Source organism: Mastigoproctus giganteus, chromosome 6 (genome assembly GCF_048544385.1).
Source record: "Mastigoproctus giganteus isolate SK-2022 chromosome 6, ASM4854438v1, whole genome shotgun sequence".
In the NCBI taxonomy this organism is placed as follows: Eukaryota; Metazoa; Arthropoda; class Arachnida; order Uropygi; family Thelyphonidae; genus Mastigoproctus; species Mastigoproctus giganteus.
Window position 1 is genome coordinate 188414773 of NC_143580.1, and position 19747 is coordinate 188434519.

At 37.3% G+C, this 19747-nt stretch overlaps 1 protein-coding gene across 2 annotated transcripts in view; it reads left to right on the top strand.

Annotated features, from left to right (window-relative positions):
- The window catches only part of Seipin (lipid droplet biogenesis associated protein seipin), a 250872-nt gene that overhangs the window by 199029 nt on the left and 32096 nt on the right, over positions 1-19747 (top strand). For both annotated transcript variants that reach the window (XM_090375568.1, XM_090375569.1), the window contains one exon: positions 6110-6250. In XM_090375568.1, coding sequence (XP_090231694.1) covers positions 6110-6250 — 141 coding nt within the window. The remainder of the gene's footprint in view (positions 1-6109; positions 6251-19747) is intronic.

Here is a 19747-nt window from a genome sequence, read left to right on the forward strand (position 1 = left end):
GGTTCTTTTTACAGTTGTTCAAAGTAAGTCATTTTCATCTTGGAGGCAGTTGAATTCGTTAACTTAGAAGTGCATGATTTTTTACTGATTTAGAGAATGCTTTTGAAAGAATTCCAAGAAAGGCTGCCTAATGGGAAGGAAACTAGTACCACTGGGGTATATTAGAATTGTTCAGGATATGTATGGGGGGAAGAGAAACCTATTGGAGGAGTTCATGTTTGCATTCCGCGGAACTCTACATAAGTTGGAATTTCCTCCATGCTTCTGCAGAACTCGCAACTGAGCTCACTGAATTGATTGAATCAAAAAAAATAAATGTCCGATGAGCATGTGAATAGAATTATTTATTGTATTTTTTCAATTTTTTTTATCTCATGCACAGGCTATGGACAAATTACAAAAGCGTGCAATTACTCGTTCAAAATTGAACGAGTAAGTAAAATTTTACAGTAAGTAAAATTACAAAAAAAGAGAGGAGACAGGCATAATGTCAGTAAGTTTTACCTCTGAAGCATCATTGCCAGAATTGACGTCTTCAGCTCATAAGTATGCTGCTGCTGCGGAGGTTGAGGGCTGTGGAGATTTAGAAGGGGCCGGCCACTCAACCTTAAGAAAGAACATATTAATGGATGACTGGAGAGTGGCTTTTTTCTTTTCATTGTAGATTTCTTTATAGCAAGCAAGCATATCATTTACCCCTCTGTTAACTTTTAAGAATCGTTTGCTGTCAGGATCCTCAAACTTTGTCGACAAAAAAATTTGTCGATCAATTCGGCCCTGGAGGGATTGTGCAAGGCTCAAGGGGTAGAATTTTTTTCAGCCTGGACTGTACTTGTTAACAGGAGAGATTGCTTCTACAGGGATGGGATACACTTAAATAGAAAGGGTGCAAGAATTTTTGCTGATGCTGTCGAGGCAGTGTTAGGTGGGTCGGAAAACTGCTAGTTGGGGGGGATACAAGGACTAATAGATTAACAGTAGCCAGTGGCAGAGGTGGAAGTGATTCTTGCACTGCTTCTATTGAAAAGAGCAGAAGTCTGAAAAACAAGATGCAGGATATTTCAGAGACTGCTGGTAGTCATTGCGGTACAAGTAAACACATGGGTTGTGTTAGGGTAGCTAAGAATAGAAACAGGTGCATGTATACCTGTGTGTACACCAATGCTAGGAGTTTGGTAAATAAATTTGATGAATTTGAGGTATTGCTCAAAACATCAAAGGCAGATATTGTTGGGATATCAGAGACGTGGTGTCACACAGATATAAGTAATGCGGAACTGGAATTTGGGGAATACAATGTGTATAGAAAGGATAGACAGGACAGGAGGGGAGGAGGGGTTATGCTATTAATTAAGAAACACATAAAGTCCAAGGAAGTGAAGCCAATCGACATCGATGGACAGGGCAGTGTCGAGTCAGTTTGGTGTGACATAAGCATAGGGAAATCAAAATTGAGAGTAGGAGTGTGCTATAGGCCTAATGACTCTGATGAGTATAATAAGATATTGTACAGGGAAATAGAGTGGGCCAGTAAATCAGAGAGTCTTATAATGGGGGACTTTAATTTCCCAGATATTGACTGGAATTTGTGGGTTGGTCACTCGCACACTAGCAAGGCTTTTGTGGATTTATTGGATGATTGTTTTCTACATCAGCATGTTCGTGAGGCAACAAGAGGGAGCAATACTCTTGATCTGATTATCAGTAGTGATTCTTCATGCATTAAGAACCTGCAGATAAATGAACCACTAGGTGGCAGTGATCACAGTGTGTTGAAGTGGGATTTACTCAAGGAGGTAACTACCATCAGAGGTAAAGGGAAGGGTTTTTGTTTTCGTAAAGGCGACTATGATGGTCTGAGACAGTATTTAAATTCTATACAGTGGGACCAACTGATGATGTTACCAACAGCAAACTCAAAATGGGAAGCATTCAAGGAACTAATCTTGGAGGCTACCAGGCTTTACATACCAACTAAGAAATATTGTTCAAGGTTTAGGCCTAAATGGTTGTCAGATGAACTAATGAGACATGTGGCAGAGAAGAAAAATGCATGGGATACATACAAATTAATGGGTGACATGGAAGCCTATGATAGATATAAGTTGGTCTGTAACCAAGTCACAAAGGAGATTAGGCAGGCAAAGGCAGACTATGAAAAATCCTTGGCAAAGGATGCAAAGAAAAACAGAAAAGAGTTCTTTACATACTTGAACTCGAAAAGGAAAGGGATGAATCAGATTGGTCCACTGGATATTGATGATTCAACAGTTGAGGATCCTGCTCAGGTGGCTAACAATCTAAACGAGTATTTTGCATCTACATTCACGCATGAGGAGTTATTCAGGAAGGAGAATGATGTAGGTAAAGTAAACATTGGCAGTGAGCTGGATGATTTTGTAATAACTGAGAGGAAAGTGGAGGAGAGATTGTTGAGGATAAACATAAAAAAGGCACCTGGGGTGGATGGGATCTATCCAGTTATATTAAAGGAGGCAGCAAAGGAAGTATGCAAACCCCTAGCCATAATTATGAGAGCTTCTTTGGACTCAGGGGAGGTACCCATAGACTGGAGATGTGCAAATGTAACCCCAATTCACAAAGGAGGATCAAAGGCTGACACAAGTAATTATAGACCTGTTAGTTTAACTTCTGTTCCAGGTAAATTAATGGAGGCACTGGTTAAAGAAGCACTGCAGGATCATCTAGACAAGAATTCAGTTATAGCTCAGACGCAGCATGGTTTTGTTAAGGGCAGGTCTTGCCTGACCAATTTGATTGGATACTATGATGTAGTCACAAAAGAACTGGATGCAGGGAATAACTTTGATATTATATATTTGGATCTTAGAAAGGCTTTTGATACTGTTGCACATGGAAGACTGCTGCACAAATTGGAGCAGTGTGGCATTGGAGGCAAATTGCTGCTATGGATAAGGGGATGGTTGAGTGGCAGAAGACAGAGAGTGGTAATCAATGGACACTGCTCAACGTGGACTAATGTTATTAGTGGAGTTCCTCAAGGTTCAGTGTTGGGTCCGTTGTTGTTTTCGGTGTTTATGAATGATATTGATGATGGGATATCAAGTTTAATGTCCAAGTTTGCAGATGATACAAAGGTTGGCAGGGTCGTTAAGGACAATACTGACACTATGCTGCTGCAACAGGATCTGGAAAGGTTGAACAGATGGGCTGAGAGGTGGCAAATGAGGTTTAACATCGACAAATGTAAAGTGCTGCATATGGGAAACAGTAACCCCAGAGCAACGTATCAACTCTGCGGTACTACACTGACAGTGGTGGAGAATGAAAAGGACCTGGGGGTAATTGTGCAGGCAGATATGAATTCTCTGAGCAGTGCAGACGAGCTGCAAGAGTAGCTCATGGTGTCTTGTCAATGATATACAGGAATTTTTCTAGCAGGGATAAGGAGGTGATTATTCCCTTGTATAAGGCAATGGTAAGGCCACATCTTGAGTACTGTATACAGGTCTGGAGGCCTCATTTCAAGAAGGATGTAGAGCTGCTGGAACGGGTACAGAGAAGGGCAACAAGATTAGTAAATGGAACTAAGGGTTGCTCTTACGAAGAAAGGCTTAAGTTTTGCAAATTAAAGAGTTTGGAGACTAGGCACCGGCGAGGTGATCTGATAGAGGTGTATAAGGCTTTGAATGGTTTGAGCATGCTCAATGCCAATGGGATTCTTCATCTTTCTCAGAATAATCACCTCAGAGGGCATAAATTCAAATTGAGGAAGGACGGATGTCGGATAGATGTGCGGAAATTTGCCTTTGGCCAGCGGGTGGTTGGTTGGTGGAACCGACTTCCATCACTTGTTGTTGAAGTTGATAGCCTAAACAAATTTAAAGCTCAACTGGACAGGTATTTCGAACGAACGGAGAGGTGAAATGGGAGTGTGTTTTTTTTTTTTTTCGGCTGATGCTGAATAAGCTTGCTTTCTTGCATCATATGCCTCTGCTAATGCTAATGCTAAAACCTCACCATTGCCGTTGCAATTTCACGAAATGCCATTGCCATCTTTCTGGTGATGAAGCGTCTTGGTTCCTCACTTGGTTCATCTTGAGCCTCATCAGCATTTTCTTCTTTCACTACCACTGCCTGCAAGTCAATGAATTCTTTGTTAGATAATTCCTTCTCTTCTTCCTCTTAATTCTTCCACATCTTTGGCAACAACCTCCAACTGAAGTAGCTCTGCAACCTTTTCAATCTTATCTGTAACCTCTTCATATGGTTCGTCTTTTTCGAATCCTTCAAAGCCTTTTATTTGTCATGGGCATATTTTCTTTCATGCGCCATTTAAACAACTTTTAGTAATTTCCGCTCAGACCTTATTAATGTTTAAGATGACGTGGTAAATATTATAAGATTTCCAAAAGTCTCTACTACAGACAGTGCCTGAGCAAATGTGCATAAATAGTATGCTTTTAAATTCGTAATAACACCCTGATCCAGAGGTTGGATGAATGAAATCGTGTTTGGCTGTAGAAATATGACTCATGTTCCAATTGAAATCATCTAGATGCATAGGATGTCCAGGAACATTATCTAATAGAAGCAAAATCTTGAAAGGAAAGTCGTCTTTATATTTTTCAACCTAGGGAAAGAAGCAGCATTTAAACCAATCCTCAAAGACAGAGCTTGCTATTCATGCTCTCTGGCTTGATCGGAAATACCAGTTAAATGCATGAGGATTTCCAGAATGGCACACAAGCAGTGGTATTAATCTGTAATCTCCTGCTGTATTAGTCCTAAGCAAGAGTGTGGCCCTATCTTTTGAAGCCTTGAAACCTGGCAATGTATGTTCGATCCAGCATTTTTTTCCAATACAGAGCAGTCTCATCAATGTTAAAAATATGCTGCGTTGAATAGCCGCCTTCATCAATAATTTTTTCCAACACATCACAAAATTTCTCTGCAGCTGCAGAATCCGCACTGGCGACTTCACTGCATACTTTAATGTTTTGGAAACCAGTGCGATGCTTGAACCTATTAAACCACCCTTGCTTGCCACGAACTTGGCTTGGTTTGGTGTTCTCCGTACTTATCCTTAATATCTTCATAAATACTTCTTGCTTTTGCTTGAATGGCCATTGGACTCAGGGGCATTTTCTTCTGAATCTGATTTTCCATCCATATTATTAATAGCTTTTCCATCTTCAATACAGCAACTGAATACTGTTTTGATTAAGTGCATTGATCCTTTGACATGTTCTTTTTACACACACACACACTGTCCAAAAATATCACAAAGGTGTTCAAAATTGATGATTATAGCAGGAACATATTACAACGATGAAAGTGTAGTGCAATTTCCATTATAAATTACCTTTTAGAGAGATAAATAGCTTAGTAATATAGCAAAATTTTCAACTTCCAAGGACTTGGAACAAATTACGAAAAAACAAAAAAAAAAAAAAAAAAAAACTGTTATTTGGTTCACATTACAATATTTTCACAATACCTCCATTTATCCCTACAGATGCAAAATATATTTCCATATTTTTTCAATTTGCACTGGCCGGCAAAAAGTTACGTAAAGTCGAATTTGCGTAAGTTGAGTATTATGTATGTCGGGAAGTTCCTGTATACACATTCTCAGTGATTACAGGTTTACACCAAGGTTTTCTTTGAGACCTCTTCACTTTAGTTTTGGATGAGTTGACAAAAGACCTAAGAGAAGATATGATGGTATGCTTAATGTTTGCAAATGATGAGTTTATTTCAGAATTTTATTGTATGTGCTATAGGCACAAGTAATCATTATATATATGATATGCCACAACAACAGCAAGCTCAGGAAGAAACAACCAAATGAAAGTTAGCCAGAGCACTTATTTATTATAAGTATTATCACTAATGCATAACATTGGATATCATGTACCACTTCTTAGATTATAACAAGGCACAATTAAAAAAAAAAAAAAAACAAAAAAACATTTCTGTTGCATTGACAATCTTAAATTCACTAAAAGTTTTGGATCTCTTGCAAGTAAAAGAATTTTGTGATTTAAATGTTTTACTTTCAGATGTATAAAACTGTTATATTTTTTATAAATATAAAAATTTGTTTCATTTTTATTTTGTTCAGTGCATTATTCAGAAGAGGCAATGAAAGCTAAAGAGTTCATTGAACCCAAGAGGCATGTAGTATCAGATACTGGACACACACTTACAGAAGGTTGTCATGTTCAAAATATTGATTCAGAGACTGGTACCATTTTTAGTGAATGTGAGTCTTGTTTTGTTCTTTTTAGTTATTAATATTTTTAGATTACACGTCACTTTTCTCAAACCTGTTTACTCCCCAGCCCTTTTTCTCGGCACCTTTTCCTCTTAAATGTCTTCCCACCCACCCCACCCTTAATATAGTGCTTCACTCAATAGGTGCTTCTTTCAGTAATTTTCATCTCCAACCTTAATTTTTACATCATCAGCTTAATGAGTGAAATTGCAAGGATCAACAAATCCTTTCAGATCTAAGAACTGCAGCGAGTGGCTCTTAGATCTGGAAGGATTTGTTTTTAATTCTGATACCAAAATGCTAATAGCAGAATTAAAGTGAAGAAATATGGAGAAATGTGTCCCTTTTTAAAGTGAAGAACAGCCTTTAAAAAGCCCTTTATGACCACGTATAGTTACCAGTTGGTAGTTTTGTAAACAGTTACTAGCCACTGGAAACTTGCTGTAGCATCCCAAGGCAGCATTTCCCAGTGTTTTGCAGAATTTGAGTAGCACATCACTTTGCTTGGTAGTCAAACTGTTGATAAAACTCCCTGTTGGGTTTTGGTACTTTCAAAAGTGACTTTTGACTATGCATTTAATACTTCTTCAAAGGAATATGCAAATCAGAAGAAAATGTTTTATTTTTATTATTATTATTTTTTTTCTATGTAATTTACATCTGCTAAACATTCAAATTCATATGAGTGCAGAGAGTTGCTTGTGGAAATTGAAAACATAAAATAATGAACATAAAAATAGCGTAGCTGCCAACTCTCTGGATTTACAATGGAGAATGTCTTTTTTTTACTCGATTATCTTCTCTCTCACCATCGTAATGGGGAGAGAGAAGAGTGGCAAAGAGTTTGTCTTTTTGCAAAACTCTTTTTCCTGTCTTTTTCTTTTCATAAAAAATAAATAAAAACTATGTTAAAATTGGATTTTTTAAAATTTTTTTTTACAGATTTCTGCTTATTTTCATTAATGAATTGGCCATCAGGTGTGTTGTGGTGGGCTATATTGCAAAATAGAGATGCACAGCTTCATTCTCTGTTATGGGCAGTTATTTCTCGCTGCTTCAGTAGAGTTCTTGGGAGAAGTGCAAAGCTTATTAACGGTCATTTTACTGTCTTTCAGTAAAATGCCAAAGATCACATGAAAATTAATTTCAGAAGACACATGTGCAGGATTTTCTCTGTATTGTGAAATCTGAAAAAGGAAAACAATTTTCCTTGCCCACTACAATGTATATATGATTTTTCAGTTTTAATTGGCAAGAAACATGATGTAATTAGACCTTTGCAAACAAATAAGCATTAAAAACAGTATGTAGTACATAAAAAGAAATGCATTTTTTGGTGATGATGATGTCATTTATGCTGAATGTTTATTTCCATCATCCTCTGAGTTGATTTATAGAACAAAAACAGCAGGCATTTGTTAGTACATTTGCCCAGATAAGGGAATGATGAGATAACGATGGTCCTGAGAAAGGGGTAGTTTTTTGCTGCAGCTGGCAGTAATGAAAGTGAATCCAAGATATATCTCATTGTGATAACCCTTTGTTAAAAAAAATAAATAATTAAAAAATAATCAAATCAAAAGCAGCTTGCTCCTGATGTAGGAACTAGATGATATAGGGTACATCATTGTTCATAATGTGCCTGATAGTAGGTCTAAAAACTGATTTAGCAAGGTTATTTAAAGAGGAAATTGAGTGCTTGGTGGTAATAGTTTTTGGCCATTCTTATTAATTTGTATGATGGAAAGGGAGCTGTGAAAGTGGATGAATACAATCTATATCTTTACTTTTAGCAAGAAGTGCTAAAAGTAAAGATATAGATTGAAATAATTGTAAGTGATGCATTTCACCAAAGTAAAAGAGATATTGAAGTATGTGTGCACATTAGCATTAGTAGAGGCATATGATGCAAGAAAGCAAGCTTATACAGAAAAAAAACCAAAAACTTCCCATTTCACCCATCCATCCACTCCAAACGTTTGCCCACTTCTTCCTTGAATTTCTTTAAGCTATCGATTTCCACAATGACAGATGGAAGTTTATTCTAGCAATCAACTACCCACTGGCTAAAGGCAAATTTCTGCACATCTATTCGACAACTGTCTTTTGGGTCATTCCATGTCAAGTGGCCTAGGGGTCCCTGCTCGACCATCTTCAATTTTGTTGAAACTTGGTGTAGATGTTTAAACAGGTTTCAAATTAAGCTGTGCAAAATTTCACTTCAAAATATAGTATGCTTCAGGCAAATTTTTTGTGCAGGTCACTTATGTTATGTGGAATAAATCACAAATTTTTAAAGTTTTAAGTGTTACTGTTGCACAATGGTGAGAGTAGTGCTCTGAAACTTGGTGTACCTAGTTAACTTTTGGCAGAGAATGCAAAACGTTTGGTGTCCACGCTCAAAAACCTTCACATTTTTTACAATGCGGTCTAAAACTGGCACCGAAAATTTGTCACAAGAAATTTAAGCAAGAATTTTGAAAGTCATAACTTTGAAATAAAAACCTTTGGTACCTTCTTCTTTGGACATTCCACTTACCAACTGCATGAATTCATCCTAACTAAATATCAGCTCTTATACTTGTTTTTTGGCTTAGATATTTTCCTTCAAAGGTTGACTCAAAATTTTAATGTCAAATTTGACCTTTCTTAAGGGGCAAATATCTTAATGTGGACATCTTCAATTCTCTCATTTTTGTCATCACTGGAAAGAGCAGAGTTTCAGATACAAGGATCATGGTTTATCTGTTTTGTCTTTGCACTTAAGGCCTTAAAATTAAGCCTAAACATCAAGTAGTTTTATGTGCCATATTGTTATTTTGTGAGATCCTTTTTGTTACAGAACACTTCCTTAATCCTGCCTAATGTTTAGAATAATCTATAAATAGAGTATATTCTAGAATTCTGGAATGTTCTAGAAGAATACCCAAGAATTATAGACTATTTTTGAATTCCAAAAAAAACTGATGAGCATTCTAGACCTCTGGAATATTCTAGAATCATACAAAAAAAGTATAAATACAGATGACACCCCCCCCCCCCGCTTAACGCTGATAATTCATTCCGGAAAAACAGAGTGCTAAGTGAATCCGCGCAAAGTGAGTTCCGCATTCCCATAAGGTAACATATGTATTTATAAGTTGCAGTCGGTGCCATAGGATATTTCCTAATCAATAATAAACGGTAGTGAAAAGATGCACAAATGTCGGTCAAAATATTTAATATTCAAATATTTGTACATATAAAATATTCTGCATTACATATGTTAATAGTTATGTGGTAACTATTTACATATCAAAATTAAACTTAAAATTCCAAATAAAATCATGAATTCAATTGATCTAAATTGATTTAATTTAATTGATGAATTTAATCATGAAAAATGTGTCGATTTTGGGTTGAACTTTGGCCCTCTTCTAAATAAACTAAAAGGGATATTAATAATAAATCCCCCGCAGCATTACCACCCAACAATAAAGTCACCCGATCCTTCGCCGCTTTGAAACCTGGCATGTTTTTTGCTTCTTTCAATATGAAACTTCTTTCAGGCATTCGTTTCCACAAAAGTCCTGCTTCATCTATGTTATAAACTTGTTGAGAAGTATAACACACAATACCCTTCTTCAATAATTTTAACAAGTTCTTTTTTGAAAGTTTCGGCTCCTTCATCTGCACTTGCGACTTCTCCCTAGATTTTAAATCTATTCAACCAGCCCTTACCAGTTTTAAATGGTTCCACATTTTTTTTTTTTTTTAGGTGAGTTTTCTTCAGATCATCATATTGGCTAATCTCTCTCTCTCTCTCTCTCTCTCTCTCTCTCTCTCTCTCTCTTTTTTTTTTTTTTTTTTTTTTTTTTTATAATATTTAACTTAACTGAATTCTACATTGGAAATTATCTTCAATAAAATTAGTCTTTTCCATTTTAATCCTAATAGCCCGCCTAGCCCTAGTTGCCTGCAATGGAACAGCTATCTTTCCCGCTGCTAAAATTAATTCTTTATTTTTTTATAATTGTTCTTACAGTTAAACTTGCAAGTCCTAAATTATGGCACACATCCGCTTGTCGTTGACGGGAATTGATTCGCTTCAAAATGTCTAATTTAATTTTCAAATTCAGTCTTTTTCTTACATTTATAGTCTTCATACTGCTCAGACGTTGCTTTTTCATTCTTATCGGCCATTATTAACTCTTCTAAAATGTAACTGCGTTGATTGCATTAATTACGATACAATGTTCAAGTAAACTGTCCGTTTCGCACGATGTCTAATACTGTACTAAGTGATGACTAGACTTCGGATAAATGCATATAATGCAAATATTTCAAGCAATATACTTGATCATTTTTTAACATGTTGATCTGGGAACTACGTAACAAGTCTCTGTACTGAAATTAAATTAGTGTGCGAGAAAAATTTCACTGAGCATGGGAAAATTTCTCAAGTCGGCGTGGGAAACGTTTTAATGCTGTTTTGCTATTCATTTTCAAGCTATCAACTCCATCAAATGAAACGATTTTGTTAAATATGCCAAAAATGCAATCTATAAAAGAGCGTTATAGTGATCTGTGACAGCGTTATAGTCAGATACGGGTTATAATACAAGAACAGCATTATGGCGAATCAGCGTAAAGCAAACCGCGTTATAACGGGGGCCTGCTGTACCTGATATTTGAACCATGCTGTTATTAATGTGTTTTATCCCCACCATGAACAGTTTGTTTATTTTGTTCCTCTATTTTTTATTGTTTGACTGTAATAAAGTTAATTAAGTTTTCACTGCTTGCAGAAACGTCCACTTATTAGTCAGCATGAAAGCCATGGAATCAGAAGATTTTGCTGGAGATAAGCTGGACTCATGCACCATCAGTCCCATGGATAATTCTAAATGTCATGTGCTATCCTATACATGCAAAACTAGGTTAAAGTTATTTAAAGAATTTGAATTTGAAGAACAACAGCTGACAGGTCGACATTGTGGATTAAAACCTGATGAAGAAGACACAATTTGTCTACATCATGAAGCTTTGCTTTTGACAAAATTTGAATTTTTGCAGTGTTCATGTGCAATCCTTTCCAGAAGAAAAATCATATGGCAAAAAAAAATTTACAACCAATTGATTTGTCAATGGCAGACTACCTGAAAGACCTAACAAAGGTAGACATAAAACCAGGCCAGAAGCTGTGCCCATCATGGTGAAAAGAGTCTATCAGCCGAAAAGCAGCAACAGGAACATCAACTTCATCTGGATCAGACCATGATGACAAAATGCATGACTATTGGTATTGGTTTGATGGCTATTGGTATTTCTCCTCCGAAATTTCAGTGAATGGCTAAGAGAGACTCACAAGGCTATGGCAAAAGGAAGGCAAGTCAAGTACAAGATATAATTGCCAGTAAAATTACAACTATTGGTGGCTTGGTTCCAAATTACATCATGGAATCAAGTGCAAGTCATCAGTGTGGAAATTGCTTAGATTACAATGAGCTGCTGAAAGAAAAGTTGATGGTATGAAGTCATTCAGAAATACTTCAAATATTAACACTAGCTTCAGTTAGTTGGTCCATAAAGAAGACAATGGATAAGTTTAGTGTCTCAGAAAGAATGGTCAAGAAAGCTAGAAAACTTAAAGCAGAAGAAGGAATCATGGCAATACCTGGAAAAAAGCAAGGAAAAAAGCTTTGAGTAAGTAAAGCAAAAGGTGATGGAATTTTTTGAAGATGATGAATTTAGTCAGATATGCCCTGGAAAGAAAGATTACATTTCCATTACAAATGCAGATGGAATAAAAATATAAAAATGTAAATGCAAAAGCGACTACTACAGCAACTTAAAGGAAATGTTTATAACTTATCGAGATAGAAATGGATCTGACATTGGATTTTCTAAATTTTGTGAACTTCGACCCAAGTGGTGTATCACAGTTGGTACACCAGGAACACATTCTGTATGTGTATGCACAATCCATCAAAATGTCAGGTTAATGTTAGCAGCAAGTCCTGTTGAATGTGATTACAAGGTTCTCATTGGTAAAACAGTCTGTGATTTGGAGTCAAAAGATTGTATGCTTCATTGGTGTGAAAAATGTCCAGGAATAGATGAATAAAAAAGGTTTCTTGAGAATATTTCTGAAAATAATGAACCAGAAGATATTGAATTCAAGCAACGGATGCACATTGACAGAGATACACTGACACAAAGCAATTAACAACAGAAGATTTTATTGAAGAGTTGAGTACAGAGATATTTAACCTTTCTCTCATCACTACATTGCTAAACATCAAAGCTACCATTTTAAGTCAACAAAGGAAAGCCTGACAGGAGAATTGGTCATCTTGATGGATTTTGCAGAAAATTATTCTTCTGTTGTGCAAGATTCGTTTTGTTGTTCAAGGGTTCCACTGGGAGAATAGCCAGGCTACATTGCATCCGTTTGTCGTTTATTACAAGGAGGTTGAACTTCAGAATATAAGTTTCTGCATAATCAATGACTGCTTTTGACATGATATAATTGCAGTGCATGTTTTTCGAACCAACTTAATTAAATATTTGAAAAGTTTCATGACAGAAATCAGGCACATTTACTACTTCAGTGATGGTTGTGTTGTTCAAGGGTTCCACTGGGAGAATAGCCAGGCTACATTGCATCTGTTTGTCATTTATTACAAGGATGTTGAACTTCAGAATATAAGTTTATGCATAATCAGTGACTGCTTTCGACATGACACAATTGCAGTGCATGTTTTTCTAACCAACTTCATTGAATATGTGAAGAGTTTTTCATGACAGAAATCAGACACATTTACTACTTCAGTGATGGCTCTGCAGCTCAATACAATAATTTCAAGAATTTTATTAACATGTGTCAACATCAGAAGGATTTTGATATCAGTGCTGAATGGAATTTCTTTGGCACTAGCCATGGCAGTCACCATGTGATGGAATTGGTGGAACAATAAAACGATTGGCAGCACGTGCAAGTCTCCAACGCCCAATTGAAAACCAAATCCCGACACCAAGAAACATGTTTGAATTTTGTGACAAACATGTGACTGGAATAAAATTCTGTTTTGTTTCTAAAGAGGAAATTGAGCAAATAAGGCCATTTCAAGAGAAATGATTCATAGACAGTCATACTATTGCTGGAACAAGAAAAAATCATCACTCCATTCCCATTGATGCAAGGACAGATTTGTGTTTGCAGAGTATCAAATGACACACTATCATCATTTGTAGCTCATGTAGATCAGATTAGTGAAACCAATATTCAGTATGTGCCAATTGTTAATTTATAACCTGGCCAATACATTGTATTTATGACAATAATTTGTGGATTGGAAATATTTGTGAAATTTCATTTGAAGAACATGATGTATTGGTAAATTTCATGCATCATCATGGAGCAGTTTGCTCATTTCACTCACCTGTTAGACAAGATGTCTGCTGGATTCCTGAACAACAAATTATTGCCAATTTTCTAGCTCCAAAAACAATAACAATGGGACGACAATATAGCTTACCTGAAGTAGTAATATCAACCATCAATGAAAAATTCCAGTCCATTACGAAGCAGTGAATCAGTATCTTTGCACTCACTTACTTATTTCAAATTGCATTGTGTTTTAAATAAATTTTGTTGTGGTTATAACTTCTTTCAGGCTTAGAAACCAATAGAACATCATCTTTGTGCTTGGAATCCTTAATAAAGACCACTTTTCAGGCTTGGGAACTTGTACTAAAGAAACCCATGCAATTTCTTTTCTTGCCATTTGAACCCCTGTTGTAAAAAATACAGATCTTTTTGTGCATTGGCAATATATTGTTTCTCCTTAAACCAAAGGGCAGAGTAATTGCAGAAAATTTCACTCTTGTAAATGCAATAGTTGTGTCCTTATTGAGATGTGAAACTTCACTGTCAAATAAGTATGCAAATATTATGTGGAAAATATAAAATGTTTAAGGCAATTTTTTAGGCCTTAAGTAGCAAGACATAAAACTGAAAAACGGTGATTCTTGTTGCTTAAAACCTGCTCTTTCCAATAGTGGCAAAAACGAGAGAATTGAAGGTGTCCCACATTAAGATATATGCCCCTAAAGATAGGTCAAATTTTGAGTCTATCTTTGAAGGAAAATATCTCAGCCAGCAAACAAGTATAACAGCTCATATTTAGTTAGGCTGAATTCATGCAGATGTTAAATGGAATGCCCAAAGAAGAGGATGCCAAAAGTTTTTATTTCAAAGTTATGACTTTCAAAAATCTTGCTTAAATTTGTTGTGACAAATTTTTGGTGCCAGTTTTAGACCGCATTGTAAAAAATGTGAAGGTTTATGAGCCTGGACACCAAAGGTTTTGCCTTCTCTGCCAAAATTTAACTAGATATGCCAAGTTTCAGAGCACTACCTCTCAGTGTTGTGCAACAGTAATACTTAAAACTTTGAAAATTTTTTGTGATTTGCTCCATGTAACACAAGTGACCTCGACAAAAAATTTTGCACAGCTTCTTTGGAAACCTGTTTAAACATCTACATCAAGTTTCAACAAAATCAAAGATGGATGAGTAGGGACCATCTTCAAAATTAGGCCACTTGACTTGGAATCACCCTTTTCTTAATTTCAGTTTATACCCCCTCAGGTTTGTAATCTGAGCAAGAGGAAGAATCCCAACAGCATTGAGGCTGCTCAATCCATTCAAGGTCTTGTACACCTCAATCTGATCACCTCGAAGGTACCTAGTCTCCAAACTGCAATTTGCAGAACTTAAGCCTTTCTTCATTAGAGCACCCCTTCATTCCCCTCACCAATCTTGTTGCCCTTCTCTGTACTTGTTCCAACAGCTCTACATCCTTCTTAAAATGAGGCTTCCAGACCTATACACAGTACTCAAGGTGTGGCCTGACCCTTGCCTTATACAAGGGGATAATCACTTCTTTATCCCTGTTAGCAAAATCCCTGTATATCATTGACAAGACCCCATGACCTGTTCTGGCAACCTGTCTGCACTGCTCAGAAAACGTCATATCTGACTGCACAATTAACCCCAGGTCTCTTTCATTCTCCACTACCCTGAACGTAATCAGTGTCTACATTATTTTCCCCAGAACAAAAGTTAAACTAACAGGTCTGTAATTACTTGTGTTACCCTTTGATCCCCCATTTGTGAAATGGAGATACATTTGCTCGTGTCCAGTCCGTGGAGATGTCCCCTGAGTCCAACGATGCTCTCAGAATTATGGCTAAGGATTTGCTTATTTCCTTTTCCCCAGAGAAATGTCCCATCACATGGTTGGGACATTTCTCTGGGGGTTACTGCTATCCATATGCAGTACTTTGTATTTGTCAAGATTAAACTTCAGTTGCCACTTCTCAGCCCATCTGCCCAAATTTTCTAGATCCTGTTGCAGTAGCACACTGCCATTACTGTCATTAACAACCCTGCCAACCTTTGTATCACCTGCTAAGTGGACATTAAGCCTGATATCATTGATAAATAAACAAAACAACAATGGACCCAACGCAGAACCTTGGGGGATTCCACTAATAACATTAGTCCACGAAGAGCAGTGTCCATTGATTACCACTCTGTCTTCTCCCACTCAACCATCCTTTTATCCATTGAAGCAACTTGCCTTTAATGGGATACTGCTCCAATTTGTACAGTTGTCTTCCATGTGCAAAAGTATCAAAAGCTTTCCTGAAATCAAAATATATGATATCAAAATAATTTTTTGCATCCAGTTCCTTTGTGAGCACATCATATTATCCAATCAAATTGGTCAGATAAGACTTCCCCTAAACAAACCTATGCTGTGTCTGAATTATTACTGCAGTCTTTTCTAGATGATCCTGCAATGCTTCTTTAATCAGTGTCTACATTATTTTCCCCAGAACAAAAGTTAAACTAACAGGTCTGTAATTACTTGTGTTACCCTTTGATCCCCCATTTGTGAAATGGAGATACATTTGCTCGTGTCCAGTCCGTGGAGATGTCCCCTGAGTCCAACGATGCTCTCAGAATTATGGCTAAGGATTTGCTTACTTCCTTTTCTGCCTCCTTTAATATAACTCGATAGATCCCATCCCCTAGGTGCCTTTCTTATGATTAACTTCAACAATTTGCTCTCAGTTATAACAAAATCATTTAACTTCCTATTAGATTTTAATAAGCTTCTGTTTTCCACTTCCCTGTAGAATTCCTCATGTGTGAATGTAGATGCAAAATATCTACTTCCACAACAACAGATGGAAGCCTGTTCCAACAATCAACCACCCGCTGGCTTTATGTCCCTCATATTTGTAGTTACAGCAAGTGGAAGAATACCATTAACATTCAGCTTACTTGATTCATCAAGGCTTTAAACCTCTCCATCAGATCTTATCACAGGTGCTTAGTCTCAAGATGCTACAATTTGCAGAAATGAACTCTTTCTAGGTTAAGGGCACCCTTTTGATCCCTTACAAATCTGGTTTCCATTCTATGCACCCGTTCTGGCAGTTCTACATCCTTCCTGAAGTGAGGCCTCCAGACTGGTATAAAACACTCTAACCATGGCCTTATACAAAGGGATAATCACCACCAGCAGTTGCTGTATATCATTGACAAAATCCCATGGGCTGTCCTGGCAGCATGTCTGACTGCACAATTATCGCCAGGTCTTTTTCATTCTCCACTACCCTGAGTGTAGTACCACATAGTTGATAAGTTACTCCAGGATTACAGCTATCCGTGTGCAGTACCTTGCATTTATCAATATTAAATTTCAACTGCCATTTGTCAGCCCATCCACCCAATTTTCCTGGATATTGTTATAGTAGCTCACCCTCATGATTGTCGTTAAGCACCCCCCCTACCAAAGTTTGTATCATTTTCAAAATTACACAATAAGCCTGATATAAAATCTGAGACATGGTGTAACGTAGATATAAGCAGTGCAGAATTGAAATTTGGGGAGTACAATGTGTACAGAAAGGATAGACAGGACAGGAAGGGAGGAGCGGTTAGTTAAGAAACACATAGAATATAACGAAGTGCATCCAGTTGACATGAGTGGACAGTGCAATGTTGAATCAGTTTGGTGTGACATAAACAATGGGAAAGGGAAAATGAGAATAGGAGTGTGTTATAGGCTTAATGACTATGATGATTACAATGAACAATTGTGCAGAGAAATCTTGTAATTTAGCATTAGCATTAGTAGAGGCATTTGATGCAAGAAAGCAAGCTTATGCAGCATCAGCCAAAAAAATAAATAAAATAAAAAAATAAATAAATAAAAAATGACCACTTCCACTTCACCCCTCTGTTCGTTCGAAATACCTGTCCAGCTGAGCCTTAAACTTATTTAGGCTATCAACTTCCACGACAAGGGATGGAAGTCTTTTCCACCAACCAACCACCCGCTGGCTAAAGGCAAATTTCCGCACGTCTATCCTACATCTGTCTTTCCTCAATTTGAATTTATGCCCTCTCAGGTGATTATTCTGAGCAAGAGGAAGAATCCCATCAGCATTGAGCATGCTCAAATCATTCAAGGCTTTATACACCTCTATCAGATCACCTCGCTGGTGCCTGGTCTTCAGACACTGTAATTTGCAAAACTTAAGCCTTTCTTCATAAGAGCACTCCTTTGTTCCATTCACTAATCTTGTTGCCCTTCTCTGTACTCGTTCCAGCAGCTCTACATCCTTATTGAAATGAGGCCTCCAGGCCTGTATACAGTACTCAAGGTGTGGTCTGACCATTGCCTGGGAACAAGGGAATAATCACCTCCTTATCCCTGCTAAAAAAATTCCTATATATCATTGACAATACCCATGAGCTACTCTTACAGCCCGTCTGCACTGCTCAGAGAACTTCATATCTGCCTGCACAACCACCCCCAGGTCCCTTTCATTCTCTACCACTGCCAGTGTAGTACCACAGAGTTGATACGTTGCTCTGGGGTTGCTGTTTCCCATATGTAGTACTTTACATTTGTCAATGTAAAACTTCATTTGCCACCTCTCAGCCCATCTGCTCAACCTTTCCAGATCCTGTTGCAGCAGCATAGTGTCAGTAGTGTCCTTGACAACCCTGCCAACCTTCGTATCGTCTGCAAACTTGGACATTAAGCTTGATATACCATCATCAATATCATTTATAAATACAGAAAACAATAATGGACCTAATACTGAACCCTGAGGGACTCCACTAATAACATTACTCCACGATGAGCAGTGTCCATCGATTACCACTCTCTGTCTTCTCTCCCTCAACCACCCCTTTATCCATAGCAGCAATTTACCTCCAATGCCACACTGCTCCAATTTGTGCAGCAGTCTTCCATGTGTAACAGTATCAAAAGCCTTTCTAAGATCCAAGTATATAATATCAAAGTTATTCCCTGCATCCAGTTCTTTTGTGACTGCATCATAGTATCCAATCAAATTGGTCAGGCAAGACTTTCCCTTAACAAAACCATGCTGTGTCTGAGCCATAACTGAAGTCTTGTCTAGATGATCCTGCAGTGCTTCTTTAACCAGTGCCTCCATTAATTTTCTGGGAACAGAAGTTAAACTCACAGGTTTATAATTACTTGTGTCAGGCTTTGATCCTCCTTTGTGAATTTGGGGTCACATTTGCACATCTCCAGTCCATGAGTACCTCCCCTGAGTCCAAGGAAGCTCTCATAATTATGGCTAAGGGTTTGCTTACTTCCTTTGCTGCCTCCTTTAATATAACTGCATAGATCTCATCCACCCCATGTGCCTTTCTTGTGTTTATCTTCAACAATTTCTCCTCCACTTTACTCTCAGTTATTACAAGATTCTCTAGCTTACTGCCAGAGTTGAATACACCTCTGGCATTCCCCTCGCTGTAAAATGTCGACGCAAAATATTCTTTGTTTGTTAGCTACCTGAGCAGGATCATCAACAGTTGACCCATCGATATCAAGTGGACCAATCTGATTCATCCCCTTCCTTCTAGAGTTTACATAACTAAAGAACTCTTTGCTGTTTTTCTTTGCATCCCTTGCCAAAGATTTCTCGTAATCTGCCTTCACCTGCCTAACCTTTGTAACTTGGTTACAGATCAACTTGTATCTATAATAGGCTTCTGTGTCACGTGTTAATTTGTATGTATCCCATGCATTTTTCTTCTCTGCCATATGTCTCATTAGTTCATCTGACATCCACTTAGGCCTAAACCTTGAACAATATTTCTTAGTTGATATGTAAAGCCTAGTAGCTTCCAAGATAAGTTCTTTGAATGCTTCCCATTTTGAATTTGCTGTTGGTAACATCATGAGCCAAAAAGAAAAAACCCTCCCATTTCACCCCTCCAGTCATTCCAAATGCCTGTCCAGCTCAGCCTTAAATTTATTTAGGCTATTAGCTTCCACAACAAGAGATGGAAGCCTGTTCCACCAATCAACTACCCGCAGGCTAAAAGAAAATTTCTGTACATCTATTCTACAACTATCTTTCTTCAATTTGAAACTGTGCC